This window comes from Dipodomys ordii, unplaced genomic scaffold (genome assembly GCF_000151885.1).
Source record: "Dipodomys ordii isolate 6190 unplaced genomic scaffold, Dord_2.0 Scaffold107, whole genome shotgun sequence".
Classification (NCBI taxonomy): Eukaryota; Metazoa; Chordata; class Mammalia; order Rodentia; family Heteromyidae; genus Dipodomys; species Dipodomys ordii.
In genome coordinates, this window is record NW_012267323.1 from 2,364,083 (window position 1) to 2,383,142 (window position 19,060).

Consider the following 19,060-nt stretch of genomic DNA (forward strand, 5'->3'; position numbering starts at 1 on the left):
GTCTTTCTGTTTCTTTCTCTCTTTCTTTCTTTCCTTCCTTCCTTCCTTTCTTTCTTTCTTTCTTTCTTTCTTTCTTTCTTTCTTTCTTTCTTTCTTTCTCTCTTTCTTTCTTTCCTTCCTTCCTTCCTTCCTTTCTTTCTTTCTTTCTTTCTTTCTTTCTTTCTTTCTTTCTTTCTTTCTTTCCTTCCTTCCTTCCTTTCTTTATGGCACTATTGGGGTTAGAACTCAGGGCCCTGTGTTTATCTTATTTGTTTTTATTAGATAATATAAAGTGTTTTATCTAGGGGTAAGTTCATCCATCATTCTGGCTGGCACCAGGCCATGTTGGCCCTTCACGGGGAAAGGCCTGAGAAAGACCTGGGGAAAAGCTGGGAAAGAGACCTGGGAGAGAGCTGGGAAAGAGAAAGAGCTGGGAAAAAGAGAGAGCTGGGCAAGAGCTGGGAGAGAGCTGGGAAAGAGAGAGAGCTGGGAGAGAGAGGGCCTTGTGTTTGGCAGGCATCTGTTCTACCACTTGAGCCATGTTTACAGCCCTTTTTGCTTGAGTTACTTTGGGGATATGTATGCGTAGGATGGTCTGGATGATGATTCCCCTATTTACATTTTCTGTGTAGCTGGGACGATGGGCATATGCTACCATGTCCAGCTTTTTTATTGGTCGAGGTAGAGTCATGTGAACTATTTCCCTGGGCAAGCCTGGAACTGTAATCCTCCTGATTTCCAGCTCTTGGGTAGCTAGGATGAGTCTCTGACTCATGCTAGGCATGCTAGGCATGAGTCTCTGTGCCCAGCTTTGAACTGACTTAAAGGCTTTTGGAAGCACTTTTATTTTTGCTCTATAGAAACTGGTTGCTGACATATAAGAGGAAAATGAAATACTTGTTTTGTGGGGAATGAACTTATGTAGCTTTTCAGGTCTTTTTTTGTTGTTGTTTCATGTAGCTTTTATATATACTGAGATACTGTATAACATTTATTTTTATTTTTGTCAGTCGTGAGGCTTGAACTCAGGGCCTGGGTGCTGTCCTTGATCTGTTTTTGCTGAAGGCTAGTGTTTTGAGCCACAGCACCACTTCTGGTTTTCTTCATGGTTAATTGGAGATAAGAGTCTCATTGCCTTTCCTGCCCTGGCTGGTTTCAAACCTTGATCCTCACATCTCAGCCTCCTGAGAAGCTAGGATTACGGGTGTGAGCCACCAGTGCCTGTCCCATACATTATTTTTAGAGACATCAGTTAACTTTTTTTTTTGTCGGTCATGAGACCTGAACTCTGGGCCTAGGTGCTGTCCCTGAGTTCTTCAGCTCAAGGCGAGTGCTCTACCACTTGAGCCACAGCACCACTTCGGGCTTTTTCTGCTTATGTGGTGCTGAGGAATCGAACCAGGACCTCATGCATGCAAGGCAAGCGCTCTACCACTGAGCCACCTTCCCAGCCCCATTAGTTGACTTTTAAAATACAAATATCTAGTAGGAGTTTAAAAAGTGCTATTTCAGCGTTTCCATGAATTTAGGTGAGAGCCTTGGTAGACTGGGAATGTAGCTTAGTGGCTGGAGTGCTTGCCTAGAATGCATAATGCCCTGGGTTCCTATCCTAGCCCTGCAAAACTGAAAAATAAACACAAAAACAACGTGTGTGTGTGTGTGTGTGTGTCGTCTGTCTGTCTGTCTGTCTGTCTGTCTGACATTCTGCTACTGAACCCCTTTTGGTTAATTTTGAGATAGGATCTTCCTTCCCGCGCCCAGACCGCAATCTTCCTATTTTAGGCTTCCTAACGTAACTATGATGACAGGAGCATCTTCCATGGAGATGGAGTCTTGAAAATATTTCTGCTCAGCCTGCCCTAGAACGGAGAGACTCTTTCTGCCTCCCATATGGCTCGGGTGACAGGCACGTATTTCTGTGCCCAGCTATTAGTCTTGTGCACAAGACACAACAGCTTGGCCTCTGTCCTCTCAATCTCAACCTCCCAAAGAGATAGGACTATGTAGGTGTGAGCCACAGGCACCTGGCTTGTGAAATTGTTTTTCTTAACTCCTCTCGCAGTGGGACCTTCGAACTTTCCACCTGTTACACACGGTTCCTGCTCTGGATCAGTGTCGCGTGGTGTTCAACCACACGGGAACAGTGATGTATGGAGGTACTAAGCCATGTTCCTGGTTCTTCTCCCTTTATCCTGCCCCCGGTACACCTGGATATTTATGGGGGGAAACAAGCTCTCACTTGTGGGGACATTTGGAAGACGTAACCTGAAAGAACATAATAGTACAAATGGAGACCAAAGGGAAGGCAAAAATTTTGCAGATGACAAATCTTGTATAGAAAGAAGTACTTAGGTAGTAATCACGCACTTAAAAACCTGTACATTTGTTGTCTTGGGCTGTCCCAAGACATCCACTGTGTAAGCACATGTCGGGCGGCAGATACAAGGTCGTGGCTGTTATTGTCATAGGAGGTGAGGTGCAGGGGGACTGAGCTGGGGGATGGAGGGGAATAGCCAGGAGACAGTTGGTTTACAAGGAAACTCACTGAATCTTGATTGGCTGTTAAAGTTTCTTGCGCTAGTACATACCAGATGTTTCTGATTTTAAATAAGTGTTTCACCCCTACTAGCTATGTTGCAGGCAGATGATGAAGATGACTTAATGGAAGAGAGGATGAAAAGCCCTTTTGGGTCATCCTTCCGAACGTTTAACGCAACTGATTACAAGCCTATAGGTAAGCACCAAGGGGCAGGCGTGGACTTTTTTTTTTCTTTTTTCTTTTCATGTTTGTTCCTTTTTGAAGAGCTACATTCCAATAGGTCTGTCACTTTTTTTTTTGATCAGCAGAGGAGTTCTGGAAGTACTTGCAGATCAATCATTTTGATTTCCTTTGGAAGAAAAACAGGTTAAAAAAGGGTAATAGCGCAATCCTGAATCTTGTCACCCTGTGTTTTTCAGCAACCATTGATGTGAAGCGGAACATCTTTGACCTGTGCACAGACACCAAAGACTGCTATCTAGCCGTCATCGAGGTGAGAGGCCTCCTTTGGGGGAGGCCCTGCACTTTGGTTGTGATGCTCAGGGTCATTTTCAAGTTACTTTGCATACTTTTTGTATCAGGTGTGTCATAGACAGTGGTGTTCCTGATGGTAGATCATTGATAACCGCCTCAATTAATAAGGTTTGGGGCATAGTCAGTACTAGAGAAATCATAAGGTGGTTTCAACATAAGATAACACACAGTTCTGTGTACCAGAGTCACATAGTCACTCCTCTTCAGAGGAGTCACGGGGGGCTTGTTCCAAGGGTAGTGGCCTCCGCTGTCTTAAGCCTTCGAATCCCGTCTTCCCATCTCCTAGTGTGTCCTAGGGGCAACATTCTTAGAGGTAGCTAAGAACTTCAGCTGTCAGTGGCTTTGACAGGGTGGGGTCAGGTTCCTGGGCCCGCGTGAGAACTGAGGTGTATCACTGCTTCTCAAGGGCTGTGCGTTTCCTTCCAGAATCAAGGCAGCATGGATGCTCTAAACATGGACACGGTATGCAGACTTTATGAAGTAGGCAGACAGCGGCTGGCCGAGGACGAGGACGAAGAAGAGGACCAGGTCAGTGACCTCAGAGTTCTTTCTACTAAACACAGCTTCCTAGTGATTATGTTCTTTTGCTTTTTGCTAGCAAAGGCTGAGCTTCCAAATTCACTCTAAATGTGGATACTCTTAACTGTTCACTCCAAATATGGTGCTCTGCTGTCATACTTGGAAGGCTTATCAGGTGTTTGATGCTTAGAAGGGAGCAGAGTTTTGCTTATAAGACTGTCATTTAGCCAAGGTGGTTGTATGTACCTGTAAGCTTAGCATTCAGGAGGTAGAGTCAGAAGGATCACAGGTGTGAGGTCATCCTGGACCATATGGTGTGAGAACTGACTCATAAATAAATAAATAAACAAATGACTGGGAATGTGGCTTAGTGGTAGAGTGCTTGCCTAGTTTGCATGAAGCTCTGGGTTCACTGCCTCAGCACCACATAAACAGAACAAGCCAGAAGTGGTGCTGTGGCTCAAGTGGTAGAGTCGTTGCCTTGAGCAAAAGAAGCCCAAGGACAGGGTGCAGGCCCTGAGTTCAAGCCCCAGGACAGACACTAAAATAAATAAAGAAACAAACAAAAAAGAAAAATAATTCATCAGTATTTGATGATCCTGAATTCCATGTGTAATTTACAGCCTAGTAATCTCTTGGTTTTTGTGTTGGAAATTCCCTTGTTCCATCCTTGCTCTCAGTGCCCTTTTCTGGCTTTAAAATATATCTCCCCACCTAGCACAAAGTATGTGAAGTGAGGAAGCCAGGCCCAGGAAGACCAGCAGCGTATGTTCTCTCTCATATGGGGAAGGTAGATCTGAATTACACTGGATCGTGACAAATTACACAGGACCACAGGCATTTGCACACAGTGAGACCCATGGAGGAAAGTCTTAGGAGAGGAACACAACGCTACAATGCTTATGTGCCTCTGATGATGTAAACTAATATTTATTGAAAGGAACTCCAGGAAATGGAAACAAGGGTTTTTCTTTGTTGTTTTTGTTTTCTTTTTGTCTTGCTTGTTTATTTATCTGTCTGGGAGGGGAAAAGAGGGGCACAGACATGGAGGGACAAAGCGTGAACAAATGCAGCCATGACACTCAGTAGACATGTGGAAAACAAACTGTGCAACTCATGGGTAGGAGTGGGAGGGAAAACGGGGAGACAGCGAGGGAAGGAGCCACATTGTCCATAGCGAAATGTACTCATTACCTGACTTATGTAACTTCAGTGTTGGAAGTGGCGCTGTGGCTCATGTGGTAGAGCGCTAGCTTTGAGCTGAAGAGCTGAGGGACAGTGCCCAGGCCCAGAGTTCAGGCCCCACGACCGGACCCCCAAAAAAAAATCTTGATATTTCTGGCCAAAAACATAAATTTATAACTTTAGTGCTTTGTGTATCACCTTTATAATAAAGATAAATAACCTAGCAGGGTGTGGCTTCATATATCAGTAATCTTGGCCACACCCATCAATATAGGAAAATTCTGAGAGACTAGTCTGGACAAAGTCAAAGTTACAGAAGACTTTATCTTAAAAAAAAAAGTAAACCAAGTTTGACCCAGCAAGGTGCTGGTGGGTCACACTTGTAATCCTAGTTACTTAGGAGGCTGAGATCTGAAGATAGTGGTTCAAAGCCAGCCCAGGCAAGAAAGTCTGTGAGACTCTTTATCTCCAGTTAACCACCAGAAAACCTAGAGCAATGGTCTTGAGCAAAAGCAGTTCAGGGACAGCACCCAGGCCTTGAGTTCAAGCCCTCTCACTGACTTAAAAGAAAAAATAACTTTGAACCGTAGCCTAGTGCTTGTTACTCAGGTGCTCTACCACTTGCGGCATCCCCCCAACCCTTCTGGCTTTAGTTATTTGTGAGATAGGATCTTGTTTTTGCCTAGGACCAGCTTTGGACTGTGATCCTCCTTGTTAGGCCTTCCACATAGCTAGGAGTACAAGGGCATGTCTCCACACTGAGCTTACACTAAGGTCACACTTACTTTTTATCCAGGCTTGCCTCAGTGATTCTCTTGTTTTCTACCTCCTGAGCAGATAGGATTTCATACTATACATGAGCTACTGTGCCTAGCCAGTACCATAGCTTTTTTCTTTTCTTTTCTTTCCTTTTTTTTTTTTTTTTTGCAATTTTATAGCATTATTTAACACTCACTAGTTAGTTCTCATCACATTGACTGTCCGTAGATTTTTTTTTTTTTTTTTTGTCAGTCATGGGGCTTGAACTCTGGGCCTGGGCACTGTCCCTGCGCTCTTCAGCTCAAGGCAAATGCTCTGTCGCTTGAGCTACAGCGGTACTTCTGGCTTTCTAGTGGTTTGTTGGAGATAAGAGTCTCACAGACTTTCCTGCCCGGGCTGGCTTTGAACCACGATCCTCAGATCTCAGCCTCCTGAGTAGCTAGGATTACAGGCGTGAGCCACCAGCACCTGGCTTGTCTGTAGATTTTTGAACATGGTCACAGGAACATAGGTTACTGGAGTAAAGAGCCTGTTTGGCGAGCCTTCATCCTCATTGTGTTTTATAGATAACCACACACAGATCTGATAGGAGACATTCCTTACTCCTTTGGCCCAGACAGCTTTGTTGAGCCATAGTTTTTTCAAATACCATATTATGAAGGATAATAAGGCTCCAAATGCTGCCAGGAGTTTCCCAGTATAGAAAGGATTTTCTTTAATGCTTTGCAGCTGCATTGTCCGTAAGGGTCTTGGTTTCATTCGTGGTGGGAGTCAACCAGTGTTTAAAGTGCAAGTGAGTTATTGAGCTGTGGTTATGTGAGATTTCTAATTCATTAGTGACATAGATTTTTACGTTTTCTTGAGTGCTGTACTATTGAACTTACACAGGTAGCTAGTCTTTCTTGGTAACAGATTATAAGTGATAATAGATCCTTCAAGATCCTGACCAACCCCCACCCCCTTTGTTTTGATGCCTTGGTTGAGGTTTTTTGTTTTGTTTTGTTTTTGTTGTTGTGGTTGTTGGTCATGGGGCCTGAGCGCTGTCCCTGAGCTCTTCACTCAAGGTGAGCACTCTACCACTTGAGCCATAGCGCCACTTCCGGTTTTCTGATGGCTTATTGGAGATAAGAGTCTCATGGGCTTTCCTGCCCAGGCTGGCTTTGAACCAGGATCCTCAAATCTTAGCTTTCTGAGAAGCTTGAATGACAGGTATGAGCCACTGGCTCCCAGCTACCATAAGTTTTGACTTGCTTTTGGGCACCATTTTAGCTTTCTGGAGACTGGCTTTCACAGAATTAAGGGCAGGAAATCCTCTGCAAATTTACACAATGATTTAAACACAGCCCATGGTAATGCTAGACGGGAGCATCTCTGCATCTGCTGAGCCGCATGGTGTGTGCACAGGAATGCAACATTCCTTGGCCAGAACCGTGTGTGGTGAGTCTGCAGACAAGGGGGTTGCTGTGGCCGTTGTCAGCCCTTGTGCACTGCAGTGGCAGGGGCAGCCCCGGCCTCCTTCAGCCACCGGCTGTCCGCTCTGCCCTCAGGCTGCTTCCCCAAGTGGTTCATTTGTCTCCATCCTCCCTGCCCTCCCACATCTCTGCCATGGAAGGCAGTGGGTGGACTGCATTCTCTTCCGGGGATCATCCCCGGGTTCCTGGGAGGTCTAGTGTATCTTTGAGGAGAAGGTCAAGTTCAAGTTCAGAGGGAAGCTAGGATTTCCCAAGGCACTCTGGGAACTGCAGGGGAGGGGGGTGGGGGGGATGGGAATGTTCTGTGTTGGCTTCATTTTGCATGCATGGAGTAGTAAGGCTCTAGAGAGAGATGGCTGACTGTGGACGCAAGAACACCCTGAAGGACCAGCCTGAGCATTCCTTTTCCTCACTCTGCTCCCTTCAGGTTGTGTGGGACAGGGAGAAACCTCCATCCTCCCACTAGAAAGGGAAGAGATCCATGGTAGGGACTTCGGACCTTCTGGCCCTGCAGGCAGAAAGAGACTGGGCCTCACTCAGCACAGGCCGGCAAGGTCTAGACATATGGCCTCCACAGGGACCCAGTTTGTAGGAAAGTTAGAGAGGTCCGGAGCACTGAGGGGAGCAAGCCTGGGCATGACGTGGGTAGTTAGCATTGCTTCAGGATTTCTCAGGCTCTAGTGGTCTTTATTGGTCATGTGATGTATTTCCCGTCAAAGGAGACTCAGGTCACATGTCTTGGATGGGATAACATGTTTAAGTTCTTTGTACGCTTACTTGTGTTGGCCTGTTTACTGTGTAGAGTTGTTTTTTTTTTTTTGTCAGTCATGGGGCTTGAACTCTGGGCCTGGGTGCTGTCCCTCAGCTCAAGGCGAGCGCTCTACCACTTGAGCCACAGCACCACTTCCAGTTTTCTGGTGGTTTATTGGAGATAAGAGTCTCATGGTCTTTCCTGCCCAGGCTGGTTTGAACCGAGATCCTCAGATCTCAGCCTCCTGAGTAGCTGGGATTACAGGCGTGAGTCACCAGCGCCTGGCTAGTAGAATCCTGTAGTGATGTTTGGCCACATTTACTTCCTCATTGCATTTCTCCTCAGTGCCTCTTTGTTTGCCAGGTTTTTTTTTCAGTTATTTTCCTTTATATGCCTCACCTGATTGTAAAACTAGAGACTTTTGGTTTTCATATGAGCCATTTGCTATTCAAAGTGTGTCCTAGATGAGGGTCATGTGTTCTCTAGTCTTGGCAGATGTTCCGGGTATGACATTCATGGCTTAGGGATGCAAATACCTGTGACCGACACCTTTGAATTTGCCTTTTCTCCTTAATGAAACAAACTCACAAGTGTGTGTGCCAAGCTCCCTTGTGCTAAAATGGTATGGCATAAAGTGCCTATATAAAACAACTATTAAAGAGCTTTGTAAAGACAGAATTTACATCCCATAGAAATAGTTAGTTCAAGCCAGGTGCTGGTGGCTCACGCCTGTCATCCTAGCTACTCAGGAGGCTGAGATCTGAGGATCTCGGTTCAAAGCCAGCCAGGGTAGGAAAGCCCTTAAGACTCTTATCTCCAACAAACCACCAGAAAACTGGTAGAGCTCTCACCTTGAACTGAAGAGCTTGAGGGACAGCACCCAGAGTTCAAGCCCCACAACCAACCAAAAAAAAAAGGAAAAAGAAATAGTTCAGGTGTTGGGACTCATGAAGTTTGTAGTTTTTATTTATTTATTTATTTTTTTTGTCGGTCGTGGGGCTTGAACTCTGGGCCTGGGCGCTGTCCCTCAGCTCTTCAGCTCAAGGTGAGCGCTCTACCACTTGAGCTACAGCGCCACTTCTGGTTTTCTGGTGGTTTATTGGAGATAGGAGTCTCACGGTCTCTCCTGCCCAGGCTGGCTTTGAACCTCGATCCTCAGATCTCACTCAGCCTCCTGAGTAGCTAGGATTACAAGCGTGAGCCACCAGCGCCCAGCTGAAGTTTGGAGTTTTAACAGGAGGGGATGAGCTATACCTGTGTTGAATGAGCAGGTACAGAAGAAGCCACGCTAGCTATACACACTTGGTTCTAAGGCTGGCACAGGTGAACCACTTGCCCATTAGAGCTCATGTCAGTCATGGAAGGCTTGGTGTGTGGTCTGTGTGTGTGTGTGTGTGTGTGTGTCCGCCCGCGCGCGCGTGTGCACACATGCCAGTGTGTACACGCGTGCTGGCCCCAGGGCTTGAACTCAGGGTTCGGGTGCTTGTTGTCTGTGAACTGTAGCTGCTGCTTTTTTTCCCCTTTCCCTGAGCTGCTTTTGCTCAAAGTTAGTGCTCCACCACTCAAGCCACAGCGCCACTTCCAGCTTTTTCTGAGTAGGTTGTTGGAGATAGGAGAGTCTCACAGCCTTTCCTGTCCAGCCTCCCAGCCTCAGATCTCAGTCTCCTAAGTAGCTAGGATTATAGGCATGAGCCACCAGTGCCTGGCTTGGTGTCTGTTTTTTAAAAAAATCACTTCAAGGGCTGGGAAGGTAGCTTAGTGGTAGAGTCCTTGCCTTGCATGCATGAGGCCCTGGGTTCGATTCCTCAGCACCACATAAGCAAAAAAAAAAAAGCCGGAAGTGGCGCTGTGGCTCAAGTGGTAGAGCGCTCGCCTTGAGCTAAGAGCTGAGGGACAGCGCCCAGGCCCAGAGTTCAGATCAACCAAAAAATAAATAAATAAAACCCACTTCGGTCAACTATTGTTGGTTTTGAGGCAGATTATAAAGTCACATATTTGCAATTGATTGCTGTTTGTAGATTTTGAACAGTATATACACTTCAGTTAATTGTAGTTAACATTAAATCTATAAAGCAAGAACAAGGGAATAATGCTGTCTTTTTTCTACTCCTTTTGGGATCTGGGACTCACTGTGTGCTGTGCGTGCTGTGTGTTTTTCACTGCCTAGAAGCGGATGGTAAGCGTCTTTACTGACCCCACACCCTACGCTGCCCAAGCCATTGCCGACTGCCCTGACTCCTGAGAGGGTCTTTGTTCCATTTACTAACCAAAACTAAAATGTTCTTGAGTTAGATCCTTCCAGCGAGGAAAGAAAAACAAACTCATGGTGACCTTGAAACAACTATGTAGCTTTGTAGCTTTTAAGGATAGTTAATATCAGGAGCAAGTGTTAAAAGAAGTAGGAATGTAAATTCTTCAAAATAGGACAGAGGGAAGGGTCAAGATGGTAGGATTCAGTTTGAATTACATTTTTAAAAGATAATCTCGGTGTTTGTTTTGTTTTTTTGGTCAGTTGTGGGGCTTGAGTCCAGTCCTGGCTGCTTTTCCTACGCTCATCAGCTCAAGGCGAGTGCTCTGCCACTTGAGCCACAGCGCTACTTCTGGTTTTCTGGTGGTTCATTGGAGATAAGAGTTTCAGGGACTTTCTTGCTCCGAGTGGCTTCGAACTATGATCCTCAGATCTCAGCCTCCTGAGTAGCTAGGATGACAGGCGTGAGCCACTCTTGCCTGGCAGATAACCTAGTTTTTAGATTCGTTGTTCTTCAAATGTGGCGAGAAGTTTGGTTTCTAACAGACTTGGTTACAGCTTGGCAGGAAATGCAGATTGATTCCCCCTTTGAAAAATAGGCATTCAAGAAGAGTTTTGAATGACCCAAAGACAAACGCTGCACTAAACAGCTAAAACATTATATCAAATGCTGTTGAAGTCCTAAAGATGTAGCAGACCAGCAGGGGAACACCTGGACTCCACCTGGGTTTATATAGGAAAGGGCACTCCAGCTGTCATCCTGGTACTGGTTCTTAATTAGGGATACACTTCAAATTCCCCGACAGCCTCTCCACAGTCCACTTGCACAAGCTTGATTTAGCAAGACCGACTCTGGTCCTGCACCATGGTTGTGGGGTTAGGCAGCGTACATTTGGAAAAGCTCTCCGGTGACTGTGATGGTCACACCTGAATAAGCCTGTGATGGAGTCAAACCAGCTCACGTAAGCAGAAACTGCAGTTCAGAGACGTTGCCGTTTAATAGATGTTCAGTAAATGGTCATTGTTTCTGTTGCCATTCTGTATGGGGATGCATCCCACGCCCTTGGGAGGTTTGGGTCATGGAAGGATTTAGGGAGATGGAGAGGCTGGGGGAGAGGGCACAGTAACTGAATGCAGTGTGGGTAGAAAGCAGATGCTGCACACTCCAGATTCTGAGAAGCAGAAAGGAACTGGAACCAAAACCAGAGGACTGGACAGGGAGGAAGAGCTGTGCTTGAGATTTTGGACTCTGGTAACAGAGAGAGGAGTAGAGAAGCTGCTAGCCCCCGTGGTGGTTGGAGTGCAGTTGTAGAATTCTAGGATTTTTAAAGTTTCAGTGGTACTGATAGCGAATGAGTGTTTCAGGTTTATAAATGACAGACTATAGGAATGTAGAAATACTACAAGTTGGAGGAGTCCTTGTGCCTAGGGAAGGGAGCTCTGGTGGAGACCGGCGAAGTTTTCAGGCAGGCAGCCCAGGTTGGAGACCGGGACTGGTCATTGGTCATTCACTGTAGAGGAGAGCTCCATAGTTGGTGTCTGTATAACAACCAAGCAACCAAACTTTCAATGGAGTTATTTTGTTTATGTCAGGCACTTTCCCAAGAGAGCTTATATACCCATACACTCAAACAAAAACAAAAACTTAAATGCTAAAAGCTCTACGAAGGTAAGTGATTTGTCTGAAATTGATAATCACGCTGATGGACTTGGGGTTTGGTGGAGGCAGCCTGGCTCCAGAACAGACTCCATTAACCAGCCCCGTGTGGATTGGTGCGGGCACAGCCGCACTGCCCAGCGTGAGAGGAAGAGAGTCGGCAGCCGAACACCACAGGCCAGCACCAGAGCGCAGCCACTCCCTGTGAAGATTCTGCTGCTAAGCAATGAAAGCACTTTGACCCAATTAGACGAGCCAAAACCAAACCCAATCAAAAGACAGGATTTCTAGCTCCATTTGAAGCACCGTTTAGAGGACCAGGTACTTGGCGAGCAGAGCACGTGCCTAAAGCTGCTTCCCGGCACCGCCCGGGTTCCACCCCAGGTTCCATTTTGGGTGGGTCTGCTGAGCCTTTGCTTCATGAGCTAGCCTTCAGATTTTAAGATGTAGAAAGTGGCCATTTAAGCTTTAGCGTTGGTGGCCATAGCGCTATGTGACAAAGGGTGTGCTGAAGTAGCTCTGATCATTAAACACGAAGCAGAGACCAGGGAAGTGGCGTCTCTTCCCTTCCCTTGCCCTTCCTCACCTCATCACACGTGATGTCCGCACAGCCTTCCAGGAAGAATAAATAAGCCTTCTACGAGATTTAAGAGGCGATGTGGTCTGTGGCTGGCCAGCAAACCATGGCGACTGGTATTTGTGGTGTTAAAGCGTAGACCCTGCCTGCCCGACCTCCAGGCATCTCTTTTGATGTGGAAACTGTTTCTCAGTTCTTCTGGCTCAGCCAAGCTCGATGTTCTTAAGAAACAAAAGCATTGAGAATTGTCTTCCTGAATTTGCTGGCTGATGCCTTTCTGAACAGTTTAACAAACCCACTTAACTCCAGTGCCTAGAGGAAAACAGTTCCATGATTTCTGGTGGTTTTCTTGACTTTGGGAAGTTGTCTTAAGGATGGATGGTTTCCGGAGTGTACTCGTCGGTTGGTCACAGGAAAGGTGGGTCTGTCATGTGAGTCTGCGATAGTTAGTGGCGTGTGGAGAGAGAATGGGTCCTTTTATGTTAGCGCTGTGATGCCTTAACTCAGTGCCATTTGCTTTGGTTGATTAGGAGAGAAAGAAAGGGTCCCTTGGGCTCCCGGAATAGTGATGGCTGAGAATTCCGTGAAACAGGTTGTCTGTCTGCTTGCTGATGTCAGTGTCCACAACCAGAATGCCTTTGTGGGGTGAGCCGCACCCCTCGTTTGAGAGGTGCTTCGAGGGCCGCGGGGTGGTGGAGGCGCCTGCCAGAGCCCCGCTGACAGGTCTGGCCGACTCTGCAGTGTGGGTTCTCCCGGGCACAGTGCTGGCAGGAGTCCACATAGCTCCCTCGGTTACGTCTCTGTCGGTCCTAATGGCTCCCGTGCTTTCTTCTCAGGAAGAGGAGGAGCAGGAGGAAGAGGACGATGATGAAGATGACGATGACACTGATGACCTAGATGAACTTGACACCGACCAGTTGCTGGAGGCAGAGCTGGAGGAGGACGACAACAATGAGAACACCGGGGAGGATGGGGACAACGACTTCTCTCCCTCAGACGAGGAGCTAGCCAACCTGCTGGAGGAGGGCGAGGACGGGGAGGACGAGGACTCCGATGCAGATGAGGAAGTGGAGCTCATCCTGGGTGACAGTAAGTATAGGGCCCACTTGGGGCCGAGCCTTGGTACCCAGGGCAAAGCCCTCTCTCCGGTGCACACCTGGCCCAGGGGGCCGCTGTCCCTGGGTTCTGGGCTCTGCTGATCCACCACCACTCGGGTTTCTTCAGAAAAAAACTAATGACGTCACTCGTCCCTTGTTCTCTCTAACCAGCCTGTGTACCCACACCAGAGCTCTGCTGCTTTAATGCGCAAGCAGTCATAGACAAACACATAAATGAATGCTTATGGCTGTGTTCTAATAAAACTTATTTACAAAACCAAGTGGTAGGCTTGGAGTTTGTCAACCCTTTCTTTAGACTGAGAGGCCCCGCAGCATAGCCCTCCTCTGTGGGTTTGTCAGAAGCAGCACGTCCTAGGGTGCTGCTCCATCCATCTATCCATCTATCTATTTATTTATTTTCGTGCCAGTACTAGGGCTTGAACTCAGGGCCTCCGTGCTGACCTTTAGGGTCTTCACTGAAGGTTAGCACTTTACCACTTGAGCCATAACTCCACTGCTAGCTTTTTGCAGGTTCATTGGAGATAAGAGTCTCATGGACTTCCCTGCCTGGGCTGGTTTTAAACCATGATCCTCAGTTCTCAGCCTCCTGAGTAGCTAGGATGACAGGCGTGAGCCGCTGGCACCCAGCTCTTTTATTGTGTAATGTTTCTTAAGATTGTGTCCTGTGTTCCGACTGTTCCGTCTCCTACTCCATCGCCTGCTAACGGGTGGTCTGGGGTCGGGAGCGCTTGCCCCAGCTGGGTCTATAAGCAGTTCTGTGTAGATGTGCAGTGCTGGGACCACTTATTCTTCCAAATATCGGAACACATGGTTCCTAACTTGTGTGCGGTAGAGTTAAGTTTTGATCACGAGACATACTTTCGGTGCTGCCATCAGATATTCTTCTGGAAGGAATAGCTCAGGTTTTAAAAAGTCCGTCTCTGAAAGGGGGAGTTGTGGAGTTAGCGGCGAGCACGTGGCGTTAGCATGTCTTGCCTTCAGCTTGTGGATCCGCTCCTGCGGGGGGGGGGGGGCTTCCTTGTTTGCCCTGCCCTTTGCTCCCAGCTGGCCTCTCACCACCGCGCTCTATGCTGATGTCACAGATGTGTGCCACCAGGCCCAGCTCCAGGCTTTCCACTCTTCATTTGATTATTGAGCCTCTCCAGTTGTAGTTAGCAAGATGGCCCCCTCCTTTTGCTGTTTGGAAAATTCCTTCTCTCAAAGCAAAGATGATCTGAGAAACTTGTGTCTGCCGTTGGCCGGGGTGTAACTATGATTTAATAGCGGACATTTCAGCTGGGACTCTAGAATGGAGGTGCAGATGTGGAGGTGGCATTTGCAAGGTTCCCAGGCCCCGACTGTATTTGCCTGGGGCTCTGGGAGAGACCCCCCCCAGCAGCTTTCAGGGGGGCAGCCAGACCACAGCAGGAGCAGCAGCTCTTAGCTTTTTTGATGTTCTGGAGTTCTTTGAAGGTATGACAGAAGCCATAGAGAGAATATAGGAAATGTCACCAGTGGGTCTCCATCTTGCCTTTTTTGTTGGGGGGAGAGGGAGGTTGGTGTTCTTACTGGGACTTGACCTCTTGGGGCCTGGCCTGGGTATTGTCCTGTTTTTTTTTTTGTTTGTTTTTACCTCTACCATTTGAACCACTTCTGGGCTTTTTTTTTTTTTTTCTCAGCCATGGGGCTTGAACTCTGGGCCTGGGCGCTGTCCCTCAGCTCAAGGCAAGTGCTCTACCACTTGAGCCACAGCACCACTTCCGATTTTCTAGTGGTTTATTGGAGATAAGAGTCTCACAGGCTTTCCTGCCTGGGCTGGTTTTGATCCTCAGATCTCAACCTCCTGAGTAGTTAGGATAACAGGTGTGAGCCACCAGCGCCCGGCTTCTTCTGGGCTTTTGTTGGTTAATTGGAGTTTAAGTCTCAGGGATTTTCCTGCCCGGCTGACCTTGAACCACAATCCCCCAAATCTCAACCTCTTTGAGTAGCTAGGGTTATAGGCACAAGCCACTGGCACTGCTCCTGCAAGGGTCCCAGATACAGGGGTGCAAAGGAAGAGGGAGAAGCACCCTGATTCTGGGGTCTTTGGTTGTCTCTGCTTGCATTCCTTGCCTCCTAGCTTGCGTTTGCGTTCCTAACCCTTTCCACCTCCTCCCCCCCACTCCCCTGACAACAAACATAGCAAATTTAACACTGCAGGGTGTTTTTGTTTTTTTTGTTTTGGTTAGTCATGGGCTTGAACTCTGGTCCTGGGCGCTGTCCCTGTGCTCTTCAACTCAAAGCGAGCACTCTACCACTTGAGCCATAGTGCCACTTCCGGTTTTCTGGCAGTTAATTGGAGTTAAGCATCTCAGGGATTTTCCTGCCCGGGCTGGCTTTTGAATCTCGATCCTCAGATCTTGGCCTCCTGAGTAGCTAGGATGGCTGGCGTGAGCCACCGGGTACCCTGCTACGGGGGGGGGGGGGTGCTTTATCGTTCATCTGCTTTTGCTTCTCCATCCTTCCAGAATGGGAGGTCCCAAACAGTGTCTGGGATTGGGTCATTTCAGTGACCTCAATGAGGGAAAAAACACGAAGGAAAGTGGAGAAAGGGTTCCCACAGCCGCCTAGCAGGTGGGGAGTGTGGGTGTGCAGGCCCAGAACCCGGAGCCAGCTTGAGTGCCGGCGCCACCCTCGCTCCCTGCTGCGGCCGCCCTGCCTTATTTGTAGATCCACTCATGGTTCCTTCTCTGGTAGCGCGGCAAGCTCTGTTCTTCTCTGGGAATTTGCTCTCCTCAGAGTCTGATTCAGAAATGACAGAATTGAGACTAGCATGATGTTTCTTGCCATGGTGTTGTCTTCTGAGGACTGGGGAAGGGAGTGGCTAAGAAGGTGAAATGCATGGCTTAGATTCAGCCTGCCTCGCTCACGGGCTTTGGGGGACAGGCATGGATGCTGCTAGAGGCCTGGGACTGGGGGGCCTCAGCTCAGCCCCACCGCAGCCCGAGTGACTCAGGTAGAGGCTCCAGAGGGTGCTCGCCCGATCCCTTCGAGGCTTCCCAGATAGGAAGCAGAGCTTCTGAGATGTCCGGGTGCTGTGAAAGGTAAGCGAGCAACAGGTCCCAGGGTGACAGTTGTCAGCAACAGGTGCTTTTCTCCAGAGCCAGCTCCAAGGAGTTAATTGGTGTTGTGAGTGTGTGTGTGTGTTTCTTTTTCTGGAAACTGGTACTTAACTGTGCTGAGGCGTGGGTATGTGTGAAAGCAGAGCTTCCCTGTCGCTCTAGTGTGTAAATCGTTCTCTCTTCTCTTACCTTGCAGCTGACAGCTCAGATAACTCTGATTTGGAAGATGACATCATCTTATCTCTGAATGAGTGAGGTGCTGTCCCCACTTGGAAGCGATTCTTGGCAGGCGAGAATGGAGGCAGATGAATTCCGAACACCTTCCCTTCCCTCTGTCCCAGGGCCGTTAAAGAACCGCACGTCCGGCATTCAGAGGACTACGGTTTAGTCTCACCGGAGTCTGAGGTCCTTCTAAAAATAACAACCACAAAAGACAACAGGGATTAGGCCCTATTCTACCCCCACCCCCTTTTCCTGGGATGGACATACCTTCCCTTAAGGGAAAAAAAAAACAAACAGAAAAACCAAGCAAACATGTCTCTGGGGTTATTTCACAATATATTTTCTTTGTATAATGTTCTTTACTTAAAAGAACAAATAGTTTTTTATAAAACTTAAAAAAAAAAAACAAAAAAAAACCCCACAAAAACCCAAACAAACCCCCAGGCATTTATAACCGAGGGTATGAACTTATATCCACAGTCTCCTGTCCCTACACTTCTAGAAAATGAAGTCTAAAGAACAATCTAGAGGCATTTTTACATACGTATTTAAATGAAAAGGAAAATCGTGGTTTCATAAATTGATGAGGATTAAGAATATTTTATTATAAATATAATATATGATTTTTTTTAAACCTATTTTGTTGCCTCATGCGCTGCCAGGTTCATTTACCTCTGTGCCAGAAGCGGAGGGAAAGGTGCCGCTTGTTTGCCGAGTAAATGCCTAATCTCATTCCCGCCGTGGCTTGGGCAGCGTGGTCACTGTGGCTCTTGGTTTCGTGGGGTCGAGCGAACTTAGGATGCAAGTTCCCTCCCTCTTATTTTCCTTTGTGACTCAGTTTTCCAACATCTTTTCCCCCCACCTCCCTTTCTCCCCAATGTGGAAATTACAAATCAAAGGCCTTTTTTTCTTTCATGTAAAGTGTATTTATTTAAAAAAATACAAAATAAACAACAAGTCTGTCTTTGTTTATGGCCTTTCCCTGTTCTCTTTCATCAGAGCGAGGTGTCCCTTTCCTTGCAGCCCTAGCCATTCATACAGAAGACACTTCTAAAGGAAGCAGAGCAAGGTAGTGGTGGACGCCTGGTTTAGAAGCATTCCCATCCCCCCACCCGGACCCGGACCCCAGGGAGGAAGGACATTGGCTCAGTCCTCCTGAGCCTGGCCTGCAGTTCTGGGGGGAAAGGCCTGCTGGAAGAAGCAACAGAATGAATAGTCTATGGTGCTTGGGGGGGGGAGGGGGGAGCAGGCAGCGCCCCTGTGGAAACATGTCACCCCCCCCCCCCCCAAGCACAGATCTGATGGATCTGTGGTGCTGCCAGAGCCCAGATCATTCCGGAGCAGGGAAGCTCCTGACCAGCTGGGGGCGCAGGAGGGACAGGAGTTCTTTTCCAGTCTTGGTGGTTGGAGTCTCTACCTTTTCACGCACCCTACCTCCTTTCCTTCCCACAATAAATAGAAGATGCTAGTCTCTCTCGCTCTCGCTTTTTTTTTTTTGTCCAAATGACAGCTTCTTGGTTTCTGTTGTATAGGTATTACACAGCTAAAGAGGCTTTTCTCCCTTTACTGAGAGAAGAAGGGACACATTGCTTATGAAGTAAACAAGCAACACAGGACGCCTAAAACTCTCCAGGGGCAGGTAAAGTCTATTGGGCCCAAAAGGACGCACACTTCATCATACACGCAGGGGGCGGGGCGGGGGGTGCGCTGTTACACCGATGCCACGGGCCACTGACACCAGCCAAGCACAGCAGAGGAGAGCAGCTAGAGGCCAAGGAGCAGCAAGAGCACCGAGCTCCATGATGGGCAGCTGGACTGCGGGGAGGGGGCTCCAGGGAGCACCCGCAGGTCTCAGACGGGCGTTTCTGGTTGACATGACAACACTTCTCTCGGGAAAGAGCCCTAGGAGACTATAGAGCAACACCTGCCGGCTTTCCTTACTCTACCTGCGCTCAAACCTAAGCCACTCGGGAGAAGACAGCACATGCCACCGAGGAAGGGAGGGAGCACCCTTCACCAACAATTCAGATGGAGCGGGTGAACCCGGGCTTCTCCCTGGAGCCCCGGGGCTGTGGCCACCCTCTGCGTCCTGTTGGTGTCCTGGCTGAAGGGGCTAGGAAGGCAGGAAGAAGCCACGCCATGGGGGGGTCTCTTTCCCCAAACTTGGCTGTGACAGTTGGGACCTGAGGGCCCCCTTCTTTGAAGAGATGTATATGAGTAGGCACTGACTGGCGGAGGCACCTCCTTTTCTTGGTTCTGCCTGGCAAAGGGGGAGGTGTGTGCTGAGGTGCAGCGACCTCGATCTGAAAGAAGACAGGTCGTCCATACGGGCCACCGTGGCTCTGGTGTGCAGATCTGCAGGGAAAACTAATGCACCGACAACAACACACAAGACTCGCGCCTGCTGCTGGAGGTGCTGA

At 48.1% G+C, this 19,060-nt stretch overlaps 1 protein-coding gene across 1 annotated transcript in view; it reads left to right on the forward strand.

Moving 5' to 3' along the window:
• Positions 1–17,610, forward strand: part of Vprbp (Vpr (HIV-1) binding protein) — a 65,395-nt gene extending 47,785 nt beyond the window's left edge. The window contains exons 18-23 of the mRNA XM_013028050.1: positions 2,042–2,135; positions 2,609–2,713; positions 2,938–3,011; positions 3,479–3,580; positions 13,057–13,309; positions 16,615–17,610. Coding sequence (XP_012883504.1) covers positions 2,042–2,135; positions 2,609–2,713; positions 2,938–3,011; positions 3,479–3,580; positions 13,057–13,309; positions 16,615–16,673 — 687 coding nt within the window. The 3' untranslated portion in view covers positions 16,674–17,610. The remainder of the gene's footprint in view (positions 1–2,041; positions 2,136–2,608; positions 2,714–2,937; positions 3,012–3,478; positions 3,581–13,056; positions 13,310–16,614) is intronic.
• The last annotated feature ends 1,450 nt before the right edge of the window (positions 17,611–19,060 follow it).